The 23,601-nt window shown below is 48.3% G+C and overlaps 1 protein-coding gene across 1 annotated transcript; it reads right to left on the bottom strand.

Moving 5' to 3' along the window:
* Window positions 1–1,243: 1,243 nt before the first annotated feature.
* LOC119928420 (tetratricopeptide repeat protein 39B-like) lies at window positions 1,244–23,316 on the bottom strand. Its single transcript, XM_038746664.1, has 2 exons — window positions 23,206–23,316; window positions 1,244–3,629 (listed from the first exon to the last, which is right to left on the bottom strand). Exon 2 carries the CDS (start codon window positions 3,483–3,485, stop codon window positions 1,734–1,736), a length of 1,752 nt encoding a protein of 583 aa, XP_038602592.1. The 5' UTR covers window positions 3,486–3,629; window positions 23,206–23,316; the 3' UTR covers window positions 1,244–1,733.
* Window positions 23,317–23,601: the final 285 nt, after the last annotated feature.

Here is a 23,601-nt window from a genome sequence, read left to right as displayed (position 1 = left end):
CCTTTCCTCTCCAACCATCCAAGCGCTTTTCCGGCTTCGCTCTGCTGCACCGATCCCTTATCTATCTATATGTGGGAGGTTTAGCTTCTGTGTATATATGTGCATATGTTTGTACATATTGACTACTCTATTTATTTTACTTGTACATTTCTATTCTATTTATTTTATTTTGTTGGTATGTTTGGTTTTGTTCACTGTCTCCCCCTTTTAGACTGTAAGCCCACTGTTGGGTAGGGACCGTCTCTATATGTTGCCAACTTGGACTTCCCAGGCGCTTCGTACAGTGCTCTGCACACAGTAAGCGTTCAATAAATATGATTGATTGATTGATTGATTGATCTATCTTCACAACACTGCCAAAATCTGCCCTTTCCTCCCCATCCATCCAAGCACATTTCAGGCTCTGCTCTTCTGCACCGATCACTTCTCAACGAAAACATTCGGTTCACGTCTCCCCGCTCCTCGAGAACCTCCAGTGGCTGCGCTTCCGCATCCAAAAGAAACTCCTTACCTTTGGCGTTAAAAAGCTCAAATCAGTTTGCCCCACCCCACCTCACCAATCCGCTACAGCCCAAGCCGCACACTCCGCTCTTCTAGCAGCTCAGTGGAAAGAGCCCGGGCTTTGGAGTCCGAGGGCATGGGTTCAAATCCCGACTCCGCCAGTTGCCAGCTGTGGGACCTGGGGCGAGTCGCTTCACTTCTCTGGGCCTCAGTTCCCTCGTCTGGAAAATGGGGATTAAGACTGGGAGCCCCACGTGGGACAACCTGATCACCTTGTACCCACCGGCGCTCAGAACAGTGCTGGGCCCAGAGTAAGCGCTTAACAAATATCATTATCATTATTACTATCATTTACTCACCGTGCCCTGATCTCATCTATCTTGCCACCGCCCTCTTTCCCACGCGCCCTCCTCCTAGCCTGGAATTCCTCCTAGCCTAGCCTGGAATTCCCTCCCCCTCCATCCAAGCCAGACCACCACTCTTCCCGCCTTCAAAGCATTGCCGAGGTCACGTCTCCTCTAAGAGGCCTTCCCCAATTAAGCCCTCTTTTCCCCAACTCTCTCTCCCTCCTGCGTCGTCCGGGCACTTCAGTCTGTGCCCGCGGGCACTCGCTCTTCGCCCCACGGCACTTCTGTCCGTATCTTTAAGCGATCTGTTATAAATCACTCATTTATTCGCGGTAACGTCCGTCTCCCCCTTTAGACCGTAGGCTCGTTAAGGGCAGGGATCGTGGCCGCTATTTCGGTGGCGCCGTCCTCTCCCGGGCGCTTAATGCTCAGTAAATACGATCGATTAATTGACGGAGGAACGAAGCGGGTGGGTTTTTTGTCACAGGAGGGAATCGGCCAGGTCAGATAGGAGGGTGACGCGAATGAATGCTTTAAGTGAGGCGTTTCTGTCTGATGCGGAGGTGGACGGGAAACCGCCGGGGGTTCTTGAGGAGTGGGGACACGCGGGAAGAACTCGCGTGTGGAAAAACGATCGGGGCCGCGGAATGAAGCAGGGACCGGAGTGGGGAGAGACAGGAGGCAGGGAGGCCGAGGCAGCCGTCGAAACGAGGAAAGGGACCGATCAAAGGGGGAAAGGCCGGACGCCTTCAGTTGTAACCGTTTGGGATCCCCCCAACATCTCTCGCGCTTGATTCCTGTCCACCCAAAGTAGGTTTTTTTTTTTCCACTCGCCAACGACACCTGATTTATTGCGGACGTCACGCCCGCGCTAAGGAAAGTGGCTCAGAGGTCTGAACTGGCATCCTTGGCCAGAGTCCCGCTTATATGCTGAAGGGCCGCGTGAACCCTAAACTGCAACCTCGACTCCATGGAATAGTCTTTGTAGGCCTTCGTGCGCTCGATGTAAGCGAGCGCTTTCTCACCGTCGCCTTTCTGGTGGAACAGCAGTCCCAGTTCATAGTAGGCGTAGGGCACCAGGTAGCGATCGAACTTTAAGAGCTTCTCGTTCCGAATGACTTCGCCGAAGCACTGCTCGGCTTTCCAGAGTCGGTCCAGATACTTGAGACAGCAGCCCTTCAGGAGCTTCACCAGACACTGGTCGTCCGTGAAGTACTCTGGGTTCTGGCACTCGCGCAGAGCCTCCTCCTCTCTTTCGATGATGACCATCCAGCGGGCGACCAAGTCGAGCCTCTTGGCTATCATCCGGAAGCCACTCCAGATGTACATCATCTCCAGGATCGGCTGGGCGGCGTGCCAGGAGCCGGTACCGGAGTAGCGTTTGCACTTGAGGTCGGCGAACTTCTCGGTCGGGGGCGTCCTCCCCCCGATCTTCAGCTTCTGGAACTTCACCTGCATAAACAGAGATCGGACGTCCTCGCCCGCCTCTTTGGCGAAGTCGCCGGGGAGCATGCACAGGACGGAAGCCTTCAGGAAGGAGTAGGTCGTCTTGGACCACCTGTTGTGCTGATGGAGCAGGTTCGCGTAGTGGTAAGCGTAACGCCAGTCCTGCTCGAAAATGTAGGTCCACATCAGCTCCCAGTAACAGAGGTGGTGGATCTCTCGCCACTCGTCTTGCAGCAGGACGCATTCCCGCAGCTTCGCCTGGGCGGTCCCGAAAAGCCCTTTCATCACGTCGATCCTGGCGGCGTAAAACCTGAGGATGGCGCATTTGGGGAACTTGGCGAGGTAGGGCGCGAGGAGGTCCTCCAAGCTGTCGAAGTCGTCGGCCTCGATCCCGAAAACCAGGGCGAGGTAGTTGTGGTAGATCAGTAAGGTCAAGGTGCACATTACGGCTCTGACGCTGATACCGGCCGCTCCCTCGTGGAGCAGAGAGAGGCCTAAATCCCGGTCCCCGGTGTAGCCGACGAAGTTCAGCAGGCGGAGGGCCCTCTCGGGCAGAAGGGACAGCAGCAGGTTGAATATGCCCAGGCCGAACCTCACCCCTTCCTCAAAATGCCTGAAGGCCTTGGCCGGCTGGGAACTCTGGATTTGCGGCACGGCCTGCTGGCAGTCCCTGTAGATGTGGTAACTCGTCCCGAAGCTGATCCCCCCTCTGATGCAACTGAGCATGGTTTCGTCCTCTATGAAAGTCAGGCCCGCTTTCAGGAGCAGGCACTCGGCGTAACAGATTTCGGCGTGCAGCTCCGCTTCGGTCATGGACTCCACGCCGGGCTTGAAGATGAGGTGGGACAGGGACTGGAGCAGCGAAGGTCTCTTCCTGAAGTTCTGGCAGGTCTTGGTGACCTCCTTCAGGATCTCCAGGCCCTGCTGGATGTCTTTGTTCTCGAAGGTCAGGAGGGCCCGCAGCACGAGGATGGCGCCGTACGCGGTGGCGTGATACATGCTCCGCTTGTACCACGGCCGGAGAAAATCCTGAGCCTCTGAGAATCGGTTATTGAGGAACAAGCACAGCGCGACCGTGCTCTCTTCCAGGGCGCCGCTGAGATCCATCGTGGCGGCTACCGGGATGCTCTCAAAGGCATCCTCGAAACGGTCCTCGTCATCGCTTTCTGCTTCAGTTCTGGCAAATGCCATATCCCCTCCCCGCCCCGGAGGGGCCGGAAGAAAGTATTCCCAGCGGGAACCCGGGCGGCGGAATTAACGGGGAAGGGCCCGACGGGTTTTCTCACCTCCTTCCCTCTTCGGCGTTCGGTCCAACCGCGGGACCTTCAGGTATCGCTGCAACAGAAGGGAGAAGCTCTTTTTACGGAAAATAAAAACGCGCGCGCTGAGGAGAAAGGGGTGGGATGACAGGTACACGTCTGTTACGTTCGGTTCGTCGTCGCTAACCGGATCTCGGGGGAATAGTCTGGGCGTGTTGGCGGGGCCTGAAAGAAACAACTTGGCAAGCGGCCGCCCCCCGGCCCGTTGTCCCTAAGGGTCACGGGGGGCCCGGCCCGCCCGCCGGAGGTGAGTTCCCCAGCTCCCCCTCATTCATTCAATCGTATTTATTGAGCGCTTACTGCGTGCGGAGCACTGTGCTAAGCGCTTGGGAAGTACTCCTCTTTCTGCCATTCCCTTTCTCCCCTCTCCCTCCTAGCCCCGTCTTACCTCCTTCCCTTCCCCACAGCACCTGTATATATGTATATATGTTCGTACATATTTATTACTCTATTTATTTATTTTACTTGTACCTATCCATTCTATTTATTTTATTTTGTTAGTATGTTTGGTTTTGTTCTCTGTCTCCCCCTTCCAGACCGTGAGCCCGCTGTTGGGTAGGGACCGTCTCTATGTGTTGCCGACTTGTACTTCCCAAGCGCTTAGTACAGCGCTCTGCATCATCATCATCATCAATCGCATTTATTGAGCGCTTACTATGTGCAGAGCACATACTGCACACAGTAAGCGCTCAATAAATACGATTGCTTGATTGATTGAAACAACTTGGCCTCCCTGTTGGCCTCCAACATCTTACCTCCCTCCCTTCCCCACAGCACCTGTATATATGTATATATGTTTGTACATATTTATTTCTCTATTTATTTATTTTACTTGTACATATCTATTCTATTTTGTTAGTATGTTTGGTTTTGTTCTCTGTCTCCCCCTTTTAGACTGTGAGCCCACTGTTGGGTAGGGACTGTCTCTAGATGTTGCCAATTTGTACTTCCCAAGCGCTCAGTACAGCACTCTGCACACAGTAAGCGCTCAATAAATACGATTGATGATGATGATGATGATGAACTTGGCAAAACGCCACACAGTCATCATCACCGAAGCTACAAGAGGTACAAAATCGAAAGCCAAAAACGTCCTTCCGACGAACGCGGCACGGTGTAGCAGATAGAGCGCCGACACCGCCACCCGTCCGCCGGGTGACCTTGGGCCAGAATGAGGTGACGGGGCCTCAGTTACCTCATCTGTAAAATGGGGATTGAGACTGTGAGCCCCACGGGGGACGGGGACCGCGTCCAACCCAAGCGGCTCTATCCACGGGCCCATTCAAAGCGCTTAACGATTATTATCGCTATTACCCCGAACGCCACACTCGATTCTTTCTGATTCCGCGGGGAGGAAGATGAAGATCGGTGTGTTGGGAAGGGGCCCAGAACAGGAAAATCAGGGAATGGAGCCCGTTCCCTGCTCCTGCCATCCCGGGCGACGGCGCAGAGCTGAGTTCGCCCGCCCTTCAAAATTTTTTAGACTGTGAGCCCGCTGTTGGGTAGGGACCGTCTCTATATGTTGCCAACTTGTACTTCCCAAGCGCTTAGTCCAGTGCTCTGCACACAGTAAGCGCTCAATAAATAGGATTGATGAGCGCTCAATAAGTACAGCGTGGCTCAGTGGAAAGAGCCCGGGCTTTGGAGTCAGAGGTCGTGGGTTCGAATCCCGACTCCACCACACGTCTGCTGGGTGACCTTGGGCAAGTCACTTTAACTTCTCTGAGCCTCAGTTCCCTCATCTGTAAAATGGGGATTAAGACTGTGAGCCCCACGTGGGACAACTTGATCACCTTATATCCCTTATATCCCCGAGTAAGCGCTTAACAAAGGCCATGATTATTATTAATAAACGCGATCGAATGAATGAATGAATGAAATTGCTTGTGTCGATCTCAGCACTTAGTATCGCGCCTGGCGCATTGTAAGCGCTTACCAAATACCACTATTATTATTATTATTATTTTGAGAGAGCAGGGACGATATGGGAGGAGGGGAGAAGGAAAAGACGAGGGAAAGACAAGGGCACAGACATTTTTTTACACGGTATTTCTCAAGTGCTATGTGCCAAGCACTGTACTAAGCACCGAGCTTAAATACCAGACGATCGGGTTGGACTCAGTCCATGTCCCACATGGGGCTCACCGTCTTAATCCCCATTTTACAGATGAGGCCACCGAGGCCCAGAGAGGTGAAGTGACTTCATTCATTCAACCGTATTTATTGAGCGCTTACTGCGTGCAGAGCACTGGACTGAGCGCTTGGGAAGTCCAAGTTGGCAACGTATATCATCATCAATCGTATTTATTGAGCGCTTACTGTGTGCAGAGCACTGGACTAAGCGCTTGGGAAGTCCAAGTTGGCAATATATAGAGACAGTCCCTACCCAACGGCGGGCTCACGGTCTAAAGTCACACAGCTGACGGGTGGCGGAGTCGGGATTAGAACCCACGACCTCTGCCACCCAAGCCCGGGATCTTTCCAGTGCTTGGCATGTAGTAAGCGCCCAACGAATGCCATCATTATTATTTCCACCAAGCCACGCTGCACTTATCAATCAATCAATCGTATTTATTGAGCGCTTACTGTGTGCAGATCACTGTACTAAGCGCTTGGGAGAGTACAAGTTGGCAACATATAGAGACAGTCCCTACCCAACAGTGGGTTCACAGTCTAGAAGGGGTAGACAGAGAACAAAACCAAACATATTAACAAAATATAATAAATAGAATAGATATGTACAAGTAAAATAAGTAGAGTATTAATGATTTGTATTGATGTCCGTCCGCCCCACCAGACTCTGAGCTCGTTGTTGGCAGGGAATGTCACTGTTTATTGTATTGTACTTTCCCAGTAATAATAACGATGGCATTTATTAAGCACTTACTATGTGCAAAGCACTGTACTAAGCACCTGATAATGATGATGGTGGTACTTGTTAAGGGCCTACTAGGTGCCAAGCACCGTTCTAAATGCTGAGGTAGATACAGATAATAATAATAATAATAATAATAATAATAATGGCATTTATTAAGCGCTTACTATGTGTGCAGCACTGTTCTAAGCGCTGGGGGGGGAATACAAGATGATCAGGTTGTCCCACGTGGGCTCACAGTCTTCATCCCCATTTTACAGATGAGGGAACTGAGGCCCAGAGAAGTGAAGCGACTTGCCCAAGATCACACAGCTGACAAGTGGCGGAGCCGGGACTCGAACCCACGACCTCTGACTCCCAACCCCGGGCTCTTTCCACTGAGCCACGCTGCTCCTCTAATCAGATAATCAGGCTGTCCCTCGTGGGGCTCACAGCCTTCATCCCCATTTTCCAGATGAGGTCACTGAGGCCCAGAGGAGGGAAGTAACTTGCCCGAGGTCACACAGCAGAGAAGTGGCGGAGCTTCTTGAGGTGGAGGTGCTGCTTCTTGAGCTCCCCAAGCGCTCAGTAAGCACCCAGTGAACACAACTGAACGAATGAATGAATGAACGAATGAATGAATGAATGACCCCTTTAGGTGTGTGCTGCTTCTTGAGCTCCCCAAGCGCTTAGTAAGCGCCCAATAAACACAACTGAATGAATGAACGAATGAGTGACCCCTTTAGGCGCTCGATCATCATCATCATCATCAATCGTATTTATTGAGCGCTTACTATGTGCAGAGCACTGTACTAAGCGCTTGGGAAGTACAAGTTGGCAACATATAGAGACAGTCCCTACCCAACAGTGGGCTCACAGTCTAAAAGGGGGAGACAGAGCTCTCCTACTTCTCCACCCCCTTCTCCCACTACTCCCCAGCTCACACTCTTCACTCTTCTGAAGCTAATCAATCAATCAATCATATTTATTGAGCGCTTACTGTGTGCAGAGCACTGTACTAAGCGCTTGGGAAGTACAAGTTGGCAACATATAGAGACGGTCCCTACCCGACAGTGGGCTCACAATTCACTAGGCCTTAGTCTCCTCTCTCCCACTGCTGCCTTCTTGTTCACACCCTCCCCTCTTTCTGGAATTTGTCAGCATCAAGGAGAATGTCCTTCCCAAGCGCTTAGTACAGTGCTCTGCACACAGTAAGCGCTCAATAAATACGATTGAATGAATGAATGAGTGAAATTCCTGATTACTGGCTTTAAGGCATTCAGTCAGCAGTTTCCCTCCCATTTAAGGTCTCTCTTTAATAATAATAATAATAATGATGGTACTTGTTAAGCGCTTACTAGGTGCCAAGCACTTTTCTAAGCGCCACCGAGGTAGATCATCAGGTTGTCCCACGTGGGGCTCACAGTCTTCGGGTAGGGACCGCCTCTATATGTCAATCAATCAATCATATTGATCGAGCGCTTACTGTGTGCAGAGCACTGTACTAAGCGCTTGGGAAGTCCAAGTTGGCAACATAGAGAGACAGTCCCTACCCAGCAGTGGGCTCACAGTCTAAGAAGGGGGAGACAGAGAACAAAACCAACCGTACTAACAAAATAAAATAAATAGAATAGATATGTACAAGTAAAATAAATAAATAGGGTAATAAATATGTACAAACATATATATAAGCGCTTAGTACAGTGCTCTGCACATAGTAAGCGCTCAATAAATACGATTGATATACAGGTATACATAGATACAGGTATACGTTCCCCAACTTGTACGTCCCAGGCGCTTAGTCCAGTGCTCCGCACACAGTTAAGCGCTCAATAAATACGACTGAATGAATGAATCCCCATTTTCCAGAGGAGGGAACTGAGGCCCAGGGAAGTTAAGCGGCCTGCCCAAGGTCACACAGCAGACAGGCGGCGGAGCCGGGATTAGAACCCACGACCTCTGACCTCTTGCCACTACACCCCGCTGCTTCTCAGTCGACTCCACCAACCGCCGCTTCCACACTTCCCTGTCACCGAAACCCTTGGCTTTACAGACCCACGGCTCCCCCGGGAATTTTGTTAGGCGCTTACTATGTGCCCGTCACTGCGCTAAGCACTGGGCTGGATACAAGCTAATCTGGTTGGACGGCTGATCAGGTTGGACGCGGTCCGTGTCCCTCATGAGGCTCCCGGTCTTAATCCCAATCCCCATTTTACAGATGGGGTCACTGAGGCGCAGAGAAGTGAAGAAGTGTACCTATCTATTCTATTTATTTTATTTTGTTAGTATGTTTGGTTTTGTTCTCTGTCTCCCCCTTTTAGACTGTGAGCCCGCTGTTGGGTAGGGACTGTCTCTATATGTTGCCAATTTGTACTTCCCAAGCGCTTAGTACAGTGCTCTGCACATAGTAAGCGCTCAATAAATACGATTGATGATGATGATGATGATGATGAAGCGACTTGCCCAAAGTCACACAGCTGCCATGTGGAGGAGGTGGAATTATCCATTCATTCCGTCGTATTTATTGAGCGCTTGCTGTGTGCAGAGCACTGTACTAAGCGCTTGGGAAGTCCAAGCTGGCAACATATAGGGACGGTCCCTTCCCGACAGCGGGCTCACGGTCTGGAATTAGAACCCCGGTATATATGTTTCTGTTCGCATTTATTACTCTATTTATTATTTTATTTGTACAAATTTATTCTATTTATTTTATTTTGTTAATATGTTTTGTTTTGTTGTCTGCCTCCCCCTTCTAGACTGTGAACCCGCTGTTGGGTAGGGACTGTCTCTATATGTTGCCAACTTGTACTTCCCAAGCGCTTAGTACAGTGCTCTGCACATAGTAAGCACTCAATAAATACGATTGATGATGATGATGATGATGATGATGAAGCGACTTGCCCAAAGTCACACAGCTGCCATGTGGAGGAGGTGGAATTATCCATTCATTCCATCGTATTTATTGAGCGCTTGCTGTGTGCAGAGCGCTGTACTAAGCGCTTGGGAAGTCCAAGTTGGCAACATATAGGGACGGTCCCTACCCAACAGCGGGCTCACGGTCTGGAATTAGAACCCGGGTATATATGTTTTTGTTTGCATTTATTACTCTATGTATTTATTTTATTTGTACATATTTATTCTATTTATTTTATTTTGTTAATATGTTTTGTTTTGTTGTCTGCCTCCCCCTTCTAGACTGTGAACCCGCTGTTGGGTACGGACCGTCTCTATATGGTGCCAAATTGGACTTCCCAAGCGCTTAGTACAGTGCTCTGCACACAGTGAGCGCTCAATAAATACGATTGAATGAATGAATGAATGACTCCCACCCCCACACACTTTCCTCGATGCCACGCTGTATATCAGCGTGAATGAACGAATGAATATTGCTATTTAATGGTTATAGGTAACAAGTTCAAAGTTAAAAAAAAGATAATGGCTATTTCAATCAATCGATGGTATCTGTTGAGTGCTTACTACGTGCAGAGCACTGTACTAAGCGCCTGGGAGAGTACAATAGAACAGAATTAGTAGACACGTTCACTTCCCCTGCACTTGATGTGTGTGAGCCCACTGTTGGGTAGGGACCGTCTCTCTATGTTGCCAACTGGTACTTCCCAAGCGCTTAGTACAGTGCTCTGCACATAGTAAGCGCTCAGTAAATACGATTGATGATGATGATATGTTGTACCAACTTGTACTTAGTACAGTGCTCTGCACACAGTAAGCGCTCAGTAAATACGATTGATTGATTGATTGATATCTTTATTTTCTATTACTTCTTCCTGTCTGTAATTTATTTTAGGCCTGTCTTCCCAGCTAGGTTATATCCTCCTTGAGGGGAGAGATCATGTCTACTAATTCCGTGGTATTCTCCCAAGCACCAATCAATCAATTGTATTTATTGAGCGCTTACTGCGTGCAGAACACTGTACTACCATCCGTCTTACCCCCTTCCCTTCCCTACAGCACCTGTATATATGTGTATATGTTTGTACATATTTATTACTCTATTTATTTTACTTGTACATATCTATTCTATTTATTTTATTTTGTTAATACATTTGGTTTTGTTGTCTGTCTCCCCCTTCTAGACTGTGAGCCCGCTGTTGGGTAGGGACCGCTTCTATATGTTGCCGACTTGTACTTCCCAAGCGCTTACTACAGTGCTCTGCACATAGTAAGCGCTCAATAAATACGATTGATTGATTGATTGTACTAAGCACTTGGGAGAGTACAATGTAAAGAGTCGGTAGACGCCTCCCCTGCCACGCAGCCGGCGCTGATTCATTTAAACGGCCTACTAAGAAAACAGAAACTATTTTTTTAAAAATGGCAGCGCTTATGTTCTATGCCCTGAGAGTCGTCTTGATTTCTCTGTGTCTATTTGGAGTCAGAGGTCATTGGTTCGAATCCCGCCTCTGCCACCTGTCTGCTGTGTGACCCTGGGCAAGTCACTTCACTTCTCTGAGCCTCAGTGACCTCATCTGTAAAATGGGGATGAAGACTGTGAGCCCCACGTGGGATAACCTGATCACCTTGTATCCCCCCCCCCCCAGCGCTTAGAACAGTGCTCGGCACATAGTAAGCGCTTAACAGATGCCATCATGACGATTACATATTACATATCCCTTCTAGACTGTGAGCCCGTTGTTGGGTAGGGACCGTCTCTATATGTTGCCAACTTGGACTTCCCAAGCGCTTAGTACAGTCCTCTGCACACAGTAAGCGCTCAGTAAATATGATTGAATGAATGAATGAATGAATATTACTATTTAATGGTTATAGCTAACAAGTTCAAAGTTAAAAAAAGATAATGGCTATTTCAATCAATCGATGGTATTTGTTGAGTCCTTACTGTGTGCAGAGCACTGTACTAAGCGCCTGGGAGAGTAAGCACTTAATAATACTATCATTATCAGTGCTTAGAACAGTGCTTTGCACATAGTAAGCGCTTAACAAATACCATCATTATTATTATTACAATAGAACAGAATTAGTAGACACGTTCACTTCCCCTAATTTACAGTCCAGGGGGGGAGAGTTATTAATATGAATAAATGATTTTTAGACTGTGAGCCCACTGTTGGGTAGGGACCGTCTCTATATGTTGCCAACTTGTCCTTCCCAAGCGCTTAGTACAGTGCTGTGCACACAGTAAGCGCTCAATAAATACGATTGATTGATTGGTTGATGTATATGGCGAGTTATTCTTAAAAAAATAAAAATGGAAGTTAAAAATGTTTCGTACTTGGAAGGTAAAACCAGGGTGTCTGACGGGTTACTATTCAAAATTAACCCAATCTCCTCAGCGTCTTAAATTCATTCATTCAGTCGTATTGATCGAGCGCTTACTGTGTGCAGAGCACTGTACTAAGCGCCTGGGAGAGTACAATAGAACAGAATTAGTAGACACGTTCACTTCCCCTAATTTACAGTCCAGAGGGCGAGAGTTATTAATATGAATAAATGATTTTTAGACTGTGAGCCCACTGTTGGGTAGGGACCGTCTCTATATGTTGCCAACTTGTCCTTCCCAAGCGCTTAGTACAGTGCTGTGCACACAGTAAGCGCTCAATAAATACGATTGATTGATTGACTGATGTATATGGCGAGTTATTCTTAAAAAAACAAAAATGGAAGTTAAAAATGTTTCGAACTTGGAAGGTACAACCAGGGTGTCTGACGGGTTACTATTCAAAATTAACCCAATCTCCTCAGCGTATTAAATTCATTCATTCAGTCGTATTGATTGAGCGCTTACTGTGTGCAGAGCACTATACTAAACGCTTGGAAAGGACAAGTCGGCAACATATAGAGACCAACAACGGGCTCACAGTCTAGAAGGGCGAGACAGACAACAAAACGAAATAAGTAGACGGGCGTCAATACCATCAGAATAGAGAAATATGATTATAGATATATACACAATTAAATACTGTGGGGGAGAAGAAGTATATTAAAATGTAGGAAAGCAAAATGTGATCTCCTTAATTTACAAGTCCAAGCTTAAGGAACTGCCGTAAAAGAACGGCAGCCTTATCGCTTTGAGGCTGAATTTTAATAATAATAATGATGGCATTTATTAAGCGCTTACTACGCGCAAAGCACTGTTCTAAGCGCTGGGGAGGTTACAAAGTGATCAGGTTGTCCCACGGGGGGGGCGCACAGTCTTCATCCCCATTTTACGGATGAGGTAACTGAGGCCCAGAGAAAAATAATCATAATGATGGCATTTATTAAGCGCTTACTATGCGCAAAGCACTGTTCTAAGCGCTGAGGAGGTTACAAGGTGATCAGGTTGTCCCACGGGGGGCTCACAGTCTTCATCCCCATTTTACGGATGAGGTAACTGAGGCCCAGAGAATAATTATAATAATAATGGTGGCATTTATTAAGTGCTTACTATGCGCAAAGCACTGTTCTAAGCGCTGAGGAGGTGATCAGGTTGTCCCACGAGGGGCTCACAGTCTTCATCCCCATTTTACAGATGAGATAACTGAGGCCCAGAGAATAATAATCATAATGATGGCATTTATTAAGCACTTACTATGCGCAAAGCACTGTTCTAAGCGCTGGGGAGGTTACAAGGTGATCAGGTTGCCCCACGGGGGGGCTCACAGTCTTCATCCCCATTTTACGGATGAGGTAACTGAGGCCCAGAGAATAATAATCATAATGATGTCATTTATTAAGCACTAACTATGCGCAAAGCACTGTTCTAAGCGCTGAGGAGGTGATCAGGTTGTCCCACGGGGGGCTCACAGTCTTCATCCCCATTTCACGGATGAGGTAACTGAGGCCCAGAGAATAATAATAATAATGATGATGGCATTTATTAAGCGCTTACAACGTGCAAAGCACCGTTCTAAGCGCTGAGGAGGTTACAAGGTGATCAGGTTGTCCCACGGGGGGCTCACAGTCTTTTTACATTTGAGGGAACTGAGGCCCAGAGAAGTGAAGTGACTTGCCCAAAGTCACCCAGCTGACCATCGGATCTGAACCCCTGGCCCCTGACTCCGAAGCCCGGGCTCTTCCCACTGAGCCACGCTGCTTCTCTATAACCTATAATAATTGTTTCTATAATTGTCTATATAGTGTTTCTATATAATCCGGACCAAGGCCGGATCCAGAGTTCGGGAAACGCGGTCTACGAAACCCAAACGAAAAGCTGACAGCGTTAACACGTGTGTCTTCACACTGGTTAGTGAGCATCCCCTAACTAGTCTAGTCTAGTCTTCTCGACTGTGAGCCCGCTGTTGTCTCTAGATGTTGCCAACTTGGACTTCCCAAGCGCTTAGTACAGTGCTGTGCACACAGTAAGCGCTCAATAAAGATGACTGAATGAATTGGCACGTGTTTAGATGTTTAGATGGGAAAGATGTGTCCAAAGGAACAGCTCTCACCCCTCCCCAAGCTGTCCCTGCCCCATTTCTTAAGCGAGTTCAAACACATCATCATCCATCGTATGTATTGAGCGCTTACTATGTGCAGATCACTGTACTAAGCGCTTGAACGCACTGTTAACAGAATGTAAGCCTGGACTCTCATTTCCTGTGAGGCTAAAAGTGTGTTTCTACTCCACCCAGTCTTGAGGGGCTGTGGTGTGCGCAGCTGCGGCGATCACATCAAATCTGAAAATCGGTGAAGGGGGGAGGCCCTCAAGACCACTTTCACCTCAATCAATCAATCAATCAATCGTATTTATTGAGCGCTTACTGCGTGCAGAGCACTGGACTAAGCGCTTGGGAAGTCCAAGTTGGCAACGTAGAGAGACATGGGAGAGCTCAGGCGTGACGCTTCCCGAAGCGACAGCCCAACGGAAAACCACTCAGCGGCTTCTGGAAAACCCAGAATCTTGTCGAAGGGTCATTCAATCGTATTTATTGAGCACTTACTGTGTGCAGAGCACCGTACTAAGCGCTTGGGAAGTCCAAGTTGGCAACATATAGAGGCGGTCCCTACCCAACAGCGGGCTCACAGTCTAGAAGAATCATCATCATCATCAATCGTATGTATTGAGCGCTTACTGTGTGCAGAGCACTGGACTAAGCGCTTGGGAAGTCCAAGTTGGCAACATATAGAGGCAGTCCCTACCCAACAGCGGGCTCACAGTCTAGAAGAATAATAATGATAACATTTATTAAGCACTTACTATGTGCAAAGCACTGTTCCAAGCGCTGGGGAGGTTACAAGGTGATCAGGTTGTCCCACAGGGGGCTCACAGTCTTAACCCCCATTTTACAGATGAGGTCACTGAGGCCCAGAGAAGTGAAGTGACTTGCCCAAATCAATCAATCAATCGTATTTATTGAGCGCTTACTTTCCTTCCTCTCCCCCTCGTCCCCCTCTCCATCCCCCATCTTACCTCCTTCCCTTCCCCACAGCACCTGTATATATGGATATATGTTTGTACATATTTATTACTCTATTTATTTATTTATTTATTTTACTTGTACCTATCTATTTATTTTATTTTGTTAGTATGTTTGGTTTTGTTCTCTGTCTCCCCCTTTCAGACTGTGAGCCCACTGTTGGGTAGGGGCCGTCTCTATACGTTGCCAACTTGGACTTCCCAAGCGCTTAGTCCAGTGCTCTGCACACAGTAAGCGCTCAATAAATACGATTGATGATGATGATGATGACAGCGGTTGCACAGTGGTGTGGTTCAGTAAGCCTATAAAAGCGGAAAGCTAAAGGACGCCACAGAAAAGTAGAAGCAGCGTGGCCTCACGGAGAGAGCACGGCCCTGCAAGACGGAAAGGCCTGGGTTCTAATCCCGCCCCCGCCAATTGCACACTGTGTGACCCTGGGGCATTACTATTATAATAATAATGATGGCATTTATTCATTCATTCGTTCAATCGTATTTACTGAGCACTTACTGTGTGCAGAGCACTGTAATAAGCGCATGGGAAGTACAAGTTGGCAACATATAGAGTCGGTCCCTACCCAACAGTGGGCTCAAAGTCTAGAAGTGGGAGACAGACAACAAAACAAAACCTATTAACAAAATAAAATAAATAGAATAAATATGCACAAATAAAACAAATAAATAGAGTAATAAATTCGTACAAACATATATACAAATAGACCGGTGCCGCATGGAGAGAGCACGGGCCTGCAGGTTGGAAGGGCCTGGGTTCTAATCCTGCCCCCGCCAACTGCTCACTGTGTTACCCTGGGGCATTACTATTATAATAATAATGATGGCATTCATTCATTCATTCATTCATTCAGTCAGTCAGTCATATTTATTGAGCGCTTACTGTGTGCAGAGCACTGTACTAAGCGCATGGGAAGTCCAAGTTGGCAACATATAGAGATGGTCCCTACCCAACAGCGGGCTCACAGTCTGGAAGGGGGAGACAGACAACAAAACATATTAACAAAATAAAATAAATAGAATAAATATGCACAAATAAAACACAAATAAATAGAGTAATAAATTCGTACATACATATATACAGGTGCCCCATGGAGAGAGCACGGGCCTGCAGGTCAGAAGGGCCTGGGTTCTAATTCCGCCCCCGCCAATTGCTCGCTGTGTGACCCTGGGCATTCCTATTATAATAATAATGATGGCATTTATTAAGCGCTTACTATGTGCAAAGCACTGTTCTAAGCGCTGGGGAGGTTACAAAGAGATCAGGTTGTCCCACGTGGGGCTCACAGTCTTAATCCCCATTTTGCAGATGAGGGAACCGAGTCCCAGAGAAGTGAAGCGACTTGCCCAAAGCCACCCAGCTCACAAGTGGTAGAGCCGGGATTTGAACCCATGACCTCTGACTCCAAAGCCCGGGCTCTTCCCAGTGAACCACACTGCTTCTCTATTATTCATTCATTCATTCAATCGTATTTATTGAGCGCTGACTGTGTGCAGAGCACTGGACTAAGCGCTTGGGAAGGACAAGTTGGCAACATCTAGAGACGGTCCCTACCCGACAGCGGGCTCACAGTCTAGAAGGGGGAGACAGACAACAAAACCAAACATATTAACAAAATAAAATAAATAGAATAAATATGTACAAGTAAAATAAATAGAGTAATAAATACGTACAAACATATATACAGGTGCTGTGGGGAAGGGGAACGAGGTAAGGCGGGGGGGGATGGGGAGGGGGAGAGGAAGGAGGGGGCTCAGCCTGGTTTATTATGACATTATTATGAATTATTATTATGGTACTTGTTACGCAGCGTGGCTTAGTAGACAGAGCCCGGGCTTTGGAGTCAGAGGCCGTGGGTTCAAATCCCGGCTCCGCTACTTGTCGGCTGTGTGACTTTGGGGCAAGTCACTTCACCTTCTCTGAGCCTCAGTTACCTCATCCGTAAAATGGGGGTGAAGACTGTGAGCCCCCCGTGGGACCACCTGATCTCCTTGTATCCACCCCAGGGCTTAGAACGGTGCTTGGCACATAGTAAGCGCCTACCAAATACCGTCATTATTACCCTACTGAGAGCCCACCTCCTCCAGGAGGCCTTCCCACACTGAGCCCCCTTTTTCCTCTCCTCTTCCCCTCCCCATCACCCTCACTCCCTCCCTCTGCCCCACCCCCTTCCCCTCCCCACAGCACTTGTATATATTTGTACATATTTATTACTCTATTTTACTTGTATATATTTACTACTGTATTTATTTTATTGATGATATGGTTATAGCTATAATTCTATTTATTCTGACGATTTTGACACCCGTCTACATGTTTTGTTGTCTGTCTCCCCCTTCTAGACTGTGAGCCTGCTGTTGGGTAGGGACCGTCTCTATATGTTGCCAACTTGTCCTTCCCAAGTGCTTAGTACAGTGCTCTGCACACAGTAAGCACTCAATAAATACGATTGAATGAATGAATGGCTATAATTCTATTTATTCTGACGATTGTGACACCCGTCTACATGTTTTGTTTTGTTGTCTGTCTCCCCCTTCTAGACTGTGAGCCCGCTGTTGGGTAGGGACCGACTCTATATGTTGCCGACTTGTATTTCCCAAGCGCTTAGTCCAGCGCTCTGCACACAGTAAGCGCTCAATAAATACGATTGAATGAATGAATGAATAGCTATAATTCTATTTATTCTGATGATTTTGACACCCGTCTACATGTTTTGTTTTGTTCCCTGTCTCCCCCTTCTAGACTGTGAGCCCGCTGTTGGGTAGGGACCGTCTCTATATGTTGCCAACTTGTCCTTCCCAAGCGCTTAGTCCAATGCTCTGCACACAGTAAGCGCTCAATAAATACGATTGAATGAATGAATGAATAAATAGCTATAATTCTATTTATTCTGACGATTTTGACACCCGTCTACATGTTTTGTTTTGTTGCCTGTCTCCCCCTTCTAGACTGTGAGCCCGCTGTTGGGTAGGGACCGTCTCTCTATGTTGCCGACTTGTATTTCCCAAGCGCTTAGTACAGTGCTCTGTACCCAGTAAGCGCTTAATAAATACGACTGAGTGAATGAATGAATGATTAAGCACTTACTACGTGCCAGGCACCGTACTAAACGCTGGGGTGGCTACGAGCGGAACGGGTTGGACACAGTCCCCGTCCCCCATGGGGTTCACGGTCTCAATCCCCATTTTCCAGATGAGAGAACTGAGGCCCGGAGAAGTGGCGCGACTTGCCCCGGATCACCCAGCAGACAAGGGGCAGAGCTGGGATGAGATTCACTTCTCTGTGCCTCAGTTTCCTCCACTGTAAAATGAGGATCCCTGTTCATTCATTCCGTCGTATTTATTGAGCGCCTACTGGGTGCAGAGCACTGTACTAAGCGCTTGGGAAGGACAAATCGGCTACATATAGAGACGGTCCCTACCCGTTATCCCGTTATCCCTCCTACGAAGACTGTGAGACAGGGACCATGTGGGACAGGGACCGCATCCGACCTACTTAACTTGTACCTACCCCGACATTTTGACGCATAGTAAGCGCATCCCCCCCATCTTCCCTCCTTCCCTTCCCCACAGCACCTGTATATATGTATATATGTTTGTACATATTTATTACTCTATTTATTTATTTATTTTACTTGTACCTATCTATTCTATTTATTTTATTTTGTGAGTATGTTTGGTTTTGTTCTCTGTCTCCCCCTTTTAGACTGCGAGCCCACTGTTGGGTAGGGACCGTCTCTATACGTTGCCGACTTGGACTTCCCAAGCGCTTAGTCCAGTGCTCTGCACACAGTAAGCGCTCAATAAATGCGATTGATGAGGATGATGATAAATAAATACTAAAAGCTGACGCACCTTGATGAGACGAAGAGGGAAACGACTAAACACGCTCGGAAATTGCCGGCTACCGAATAACCAACATAAGCGCGCGTGTTTCAGGAGGCCTCGTTTTCGTCTTTTGTCTATTTAAAAGGAGACGGCGATCTTGAAATGAGAAAGAAAACTAAAACTGGCGAGGAAGGAAACTCAGATAAGGAAGAGGAAGGCTCGTCCCAATAATCAGCGCTTAGAACAGTGCTTTGCACATAGTAAGCGCTTAATAAATGCCATTATTATTATTATTACTATTATAATCACATCTGGGCTGTGACAATGTGGAAAATGGAGATGATGTTTTCAAACACCGTTGAAATTAATTAAGCGATATTTTATCTCCCTCACGACATTGGGGGGACTCCACATTTTCAACTGAACGGTACCAGAGAGGCGGAATGGATGGATCGGTCGTTTCTCTTGAGCGCTTACGGCGTGCAGAGCGCTGTGCTAAGCGCTTGGGAGAATACTCTTTAGGTTATATAATAATAATAATAATAATAATAATAATGATGGCATTTGTTAAGCGCTTACTATGTGCAAAGCACTGTTCTAAGCGCTGGGGGGGATACAGTGTGATCAAGTTGTCCCACGTGGGGCTTACAGTCTTAACCCCCATTTTTACAGATGAGGTAACTGAGGCTCAGAGAAGTTAAGTGACTTGCCCAAGGTCACACAGCAGACTTGTGGTGGAGCCAGGATTCGAACCCATGGCCTCTGACTCCAAAGCCCGTGCTCTTTCCACTGAGCCACGCTGCTTCTCTGCCAGCATCGAAACCCGAATGTGAAGGTGAAGAACCCCGGCTCCGCCAATTGTCAGCTGTGTGACTTGGGGCAAGTCACTTCACTTCTCTGTGCCTCAGTTCCCTCAGCTGTAAAATGGGGATTAAGACTGTGAGCCCCCCGTGGGACAACCTGATCACCTTGTAACCTCCCCAGCGCTTAGAACAGTGCTTTGCACATAGTAAGCGCTTAATAAATGCCATTAAAAAAAAAGAAAAGAGCCGGCAGGGAAGAAGCGCAGAATCCTCAAGTCTGCTTAGGCCCTGCTTCCCAAATCCACACAAATCTGTAGGAATCGAAGGTCCGTTTCAAAGAACAGGATAATTCAATATTCCGTACAGTGGTCACATACCACCTTTCATCGGAGGATTTAAAAAAAATAACCCGAAACCCTTCACACGTAGTCGTTGGTTAATTCTGCCAAACAACATTGTACGTACAATGTTCTTTTTGAGGCGTCTCATACATCCCTTGAGCAGCGTGGCTCAGTGGAAAGAGCCCGGGCTTGGGAGCCAGAGGTCACGGGTTCTAATCCCAGCTCCGCCACATGTCTGCTGTGTGACCTTGGGCGAGTCACTTAACTTCTCCGAGCCTCAGTGACCTCATCTGTAAAATGGGGATTAAGACTGTGAACCCCACGTGGGACAACCCGATCACCTTGTATCCCCCCCGCAGCGCTTCGAACGGTGCTTTGCACATAGTAAGCGCTTAACAGATGCCATTATTATTATTTGGGACAACATGATCACCTTGTATCCCCCCCAGCGCTTCGAACGGTGCTTTGCACATAGTAAGCGCTTAACAGATGCCATTATTATTATTATTATTATTCTGACCTATTTGAATTGGCAGGGGTGGGCAGTTAAATGATCATCGGGTGAGGTTGATTCAGTCGTTCCATCATATTTATCGAGAGCTTACTGGGGGCAGAACGCTGCACTAAGCGCTTGGGAGACTACAATGTAACAACAGACACATTCTCGGCCCACAACGAGCTTCCAGTCTCGAGCTCTAGAAATCACCTTCAACTGCTTGGTCTTTACTGAATGTCTTCTCCGAGCAAAGCACTACACTGAGATTAAACAGATACGATCCCTGCCCTCGAAGAGTTTAATTTTCAGGTAGGAGAAAGAACTACCCAAAGTATTTATGTATATCTCACTTATTACTTAAGCACTAATTCCTATAACTGTCCCATCCTCCTTTTTTCCTCCTGTTTTGGTGTTTCTCTCCGCGGCTACGCTGTAAAATACTTAAAGGCAGGAATCGGGTCTGTTCACTGTACACTCCCAAGCGCTCAGCACGGTGCTCTGCGCCCCAGAGACGCTCAACAAATAAGACTGATTGACTGCAGGAGGAAAAGGCCATAGGCACATGAGTTGGCGTTTAGGCAACAGCGTATGTAAAATCTGTACATAAGCATCGCTGCACGGAAAAAAAAAAAAAAAGAATTATAACGGAACGCCACCCGTCCTCTCTGTCCCGGAATGTCCGCTCTGGCACTTTTCTTAAATGGGAGGTCGGATTCCGGTTCACTTCCAGAGCTGTACAAAAATGTGCCTTTAGTAACAGTGTTCTGCACACAGTAAGCGCTCAGTAAATACGATCGATCGATTGACTGTGGTCACGCCCAGCCTCTCTTGACTGTTCAGTTGAAAATAATAATAATCTGCCTGTCTCTCTCTCCCCTTGTTTCTCCCTGCCTGTTTCTGTCTCTCTCTTTCTCTGTCTCTCCCCATTTTTCTCTTTCTTCTCTGCCTGTTTCTTTCTGTCTCTCCTCTGCCTGTCTCTCCCCATGTTTCTCTGCTTCTGTTTCTTCCTGTCTCTCTGCCTGTCTCTCTCCCCATGTTTCTCTTTCTCTGCCTGTTTCTTTCTCTGCCTCTCTCTCCCCATGTGTCTTTCTGTCTCTCTCTCTCCCCATGTTTCTCTTTCTCTGCCTGTTTCTTTCTGTCTCTCTCCCCCCATGTGTCTTTCTGTCTCTCTCTGCCTCTGTCTCTCCCCACGTTTCTGTTTCTTCCTGTCTCTGCCTCGGTCTGTCTTTCTCTGTCTGTCTCTCTCCCCATGTTTCTCTCTCTGCCTGTTTCTTTATTTCTCTGTCTGCCTGTCCCCATGTTTCTCTTTCTCTCTGCCTCTGTCCGTCCTCATGTTTCTCTTTCTCTCTGCCTGTCTCTTTCAGTCTCGCCCCATGTTTCTCTATCTCTCCCCCCATGTTTCTCTCTCTATCCCCCCCATGTTTCTCTCTCTATCCCCATGTTTCTCTCTCTGCCTGCCTCTCTCCCCATGTTTCTCTCTGCCTGTTTCTGTCTGCCTCTGTCTCTCTCTCCGCATGTTTCTCTCTCCACCTTTCTCCCCATGTCTCTCTCTCTGCCTCTCTCCCCATGTTTCTCTCTCCGCCTGTTTCTTTATTTCTCTGTCTGCCTGTCCCCATGTTTCTCTTTCTCTCTGCCTCTGTCCATCCTCATGTTTCTCTTTCTCTCTGCCTGTTTCTTTCTGTCTCTCCCCATGTTTCTCTATCATCTGTCCCCCCATGTTTCTCTCTCTATCCCCATGTTTCTCTCTGCCTGCCTCTCTCCCCATGTTTCTCTCTGCCTGTTTCTGTCTGCCTCTGTCTGCCTCTGTCTCTCTCCGCCTCTCTCCCCATGTCTCTCTCTCTGCCTCTGTCTCTCTCTGCCTCTGTCTCTCTCCCCATGTCTCTCTCTCCACATGTTTCTCTGCCTCTGTCTCTCCCCATGTTTCTCTGCCTCTGTCTCTCTCCCCATGTCTCTCTCTCTGCCTCTGTCTCTCCCCATGTTTCTCTCTCTCTTCCTGTCTCTCTCCCCATGTCTCTCTCTCCGCATGTTTCTCTGCCTCTGTCTCTCCCCATTTTTCTCTGCCTCTGTCTCTCTCCCCATGTCTCTCTCTCTGCCTCTGTCTCTCCCCATGTTTCTCTCTCTCTGCCTCTATCTCTCTCCCTGTGTCTCTCTCTCCGCATGTTTCTCTGCCTCTGTCTCTCCCCATGTTTCTCTGCCTGTCTCTCTCCCCATGTTTCTCTCTCTCTGCCTGTCTCTGTCTCCCTATGTTTCTCTCTCTGCCCGTTTCCTTGTCTCTTTCTTTCTCCTCCTGTCTTTCTTTCTCTTTCTGTCTTTCTGCCTGTCTCTCTCTCCCCATGTTTCTCCCTCTCTGCCTCTCTCTCTCCCCATGTTTCTCTCTCTGCCTGTTTCTGTCTCTGACTCCCCATGTTTCTCTCTCTCGCTGCCTGTTTTTTCCTTGTCTCTTTCTCTGTCTCTCTGCCTCTGTCTCTCTCCCCATGTTTCCGTGTCTCCCTGCCTGCCTCTTTCTTTCTCCCTGTCCGTGTCTGTGTGCCTGTCCCTGGCAGTATATGTGTGTGTGTGTCCTCTTCCCAAGCGCTTAGTCGTCATCATCATCAGCATCAATCGTATTTATTGAGCAATCACTGTGTGCAGAGCACTGTACTAAGCGCTTGGGAAGTACAAATTGGCAACATACAGAGACAGTCCCTACCCAACAGTGGGCTCACAGTCTAGAAGGGGGAGACAGAGAACAAAACCAAACATACTAACAAAATAAAATAAATAGAATAGATAGGTACAAGTCAAATAAATACTGTGAGCGCTCTGCTTACGGGAGGCGCTCAATAAATACGATGGAATGAATGAATGAGGGAATGAATGAATGAATATGGGTGGGTGGGTGTACCTGCGGCGAGGCGCGCGAGGCCCTGCAGTTCCCCCGCCGACCGGAGGGGGCGGCACTACCATCTGACCGGCCGCCCCCCCCCTCCCCCACCGCGCCCGGCAGACCTTGCGGCCGGCGTCCCCATGGCAACGGGGCCCTTCCCCCGCCCCCCTCCTCCGTGCGAGCGCGGGGCGGCCGGAGCGCGCAGGCGCGGACGCTCCCGGCAGTCCCTGCGGCCGGCAGGGGGAGGGAGGGAGGCGGCGTCCCCGTGGCAACGGGGCCCTTCCCCCGCCCCCCTCCTTTGTGCCGCGCGGGGCGGGCGGAGCGCGCAGGCGCGGCCACGCCCCCTCCCCCGAAGGGGCTATATAAAAAGGAGCCCCCGATCCCGGCAGCCCCCGCGGCCGGCGGGGGACGGGA

Source organism: Tachyglossus aculeatus, chromosome 1 (genome assembly GCF_015852505.1).
Source record: "Tachyglossus aculeatus isolate mTacAcu1 chromosome 1, mTacAcu1.pri, whole genome shotgun sequence".
NCBI classification, from domain to species: domain Eukaryota; kingdom Metazoa; phylum Chordata; class Mammalia; order Monotremata; family Tachyglossidae; genus Tachyglossus; species Tachyglossus aculeatus.
This window is presented reverse-complemented; position numbering and strand designations above follow the sequence as displayed.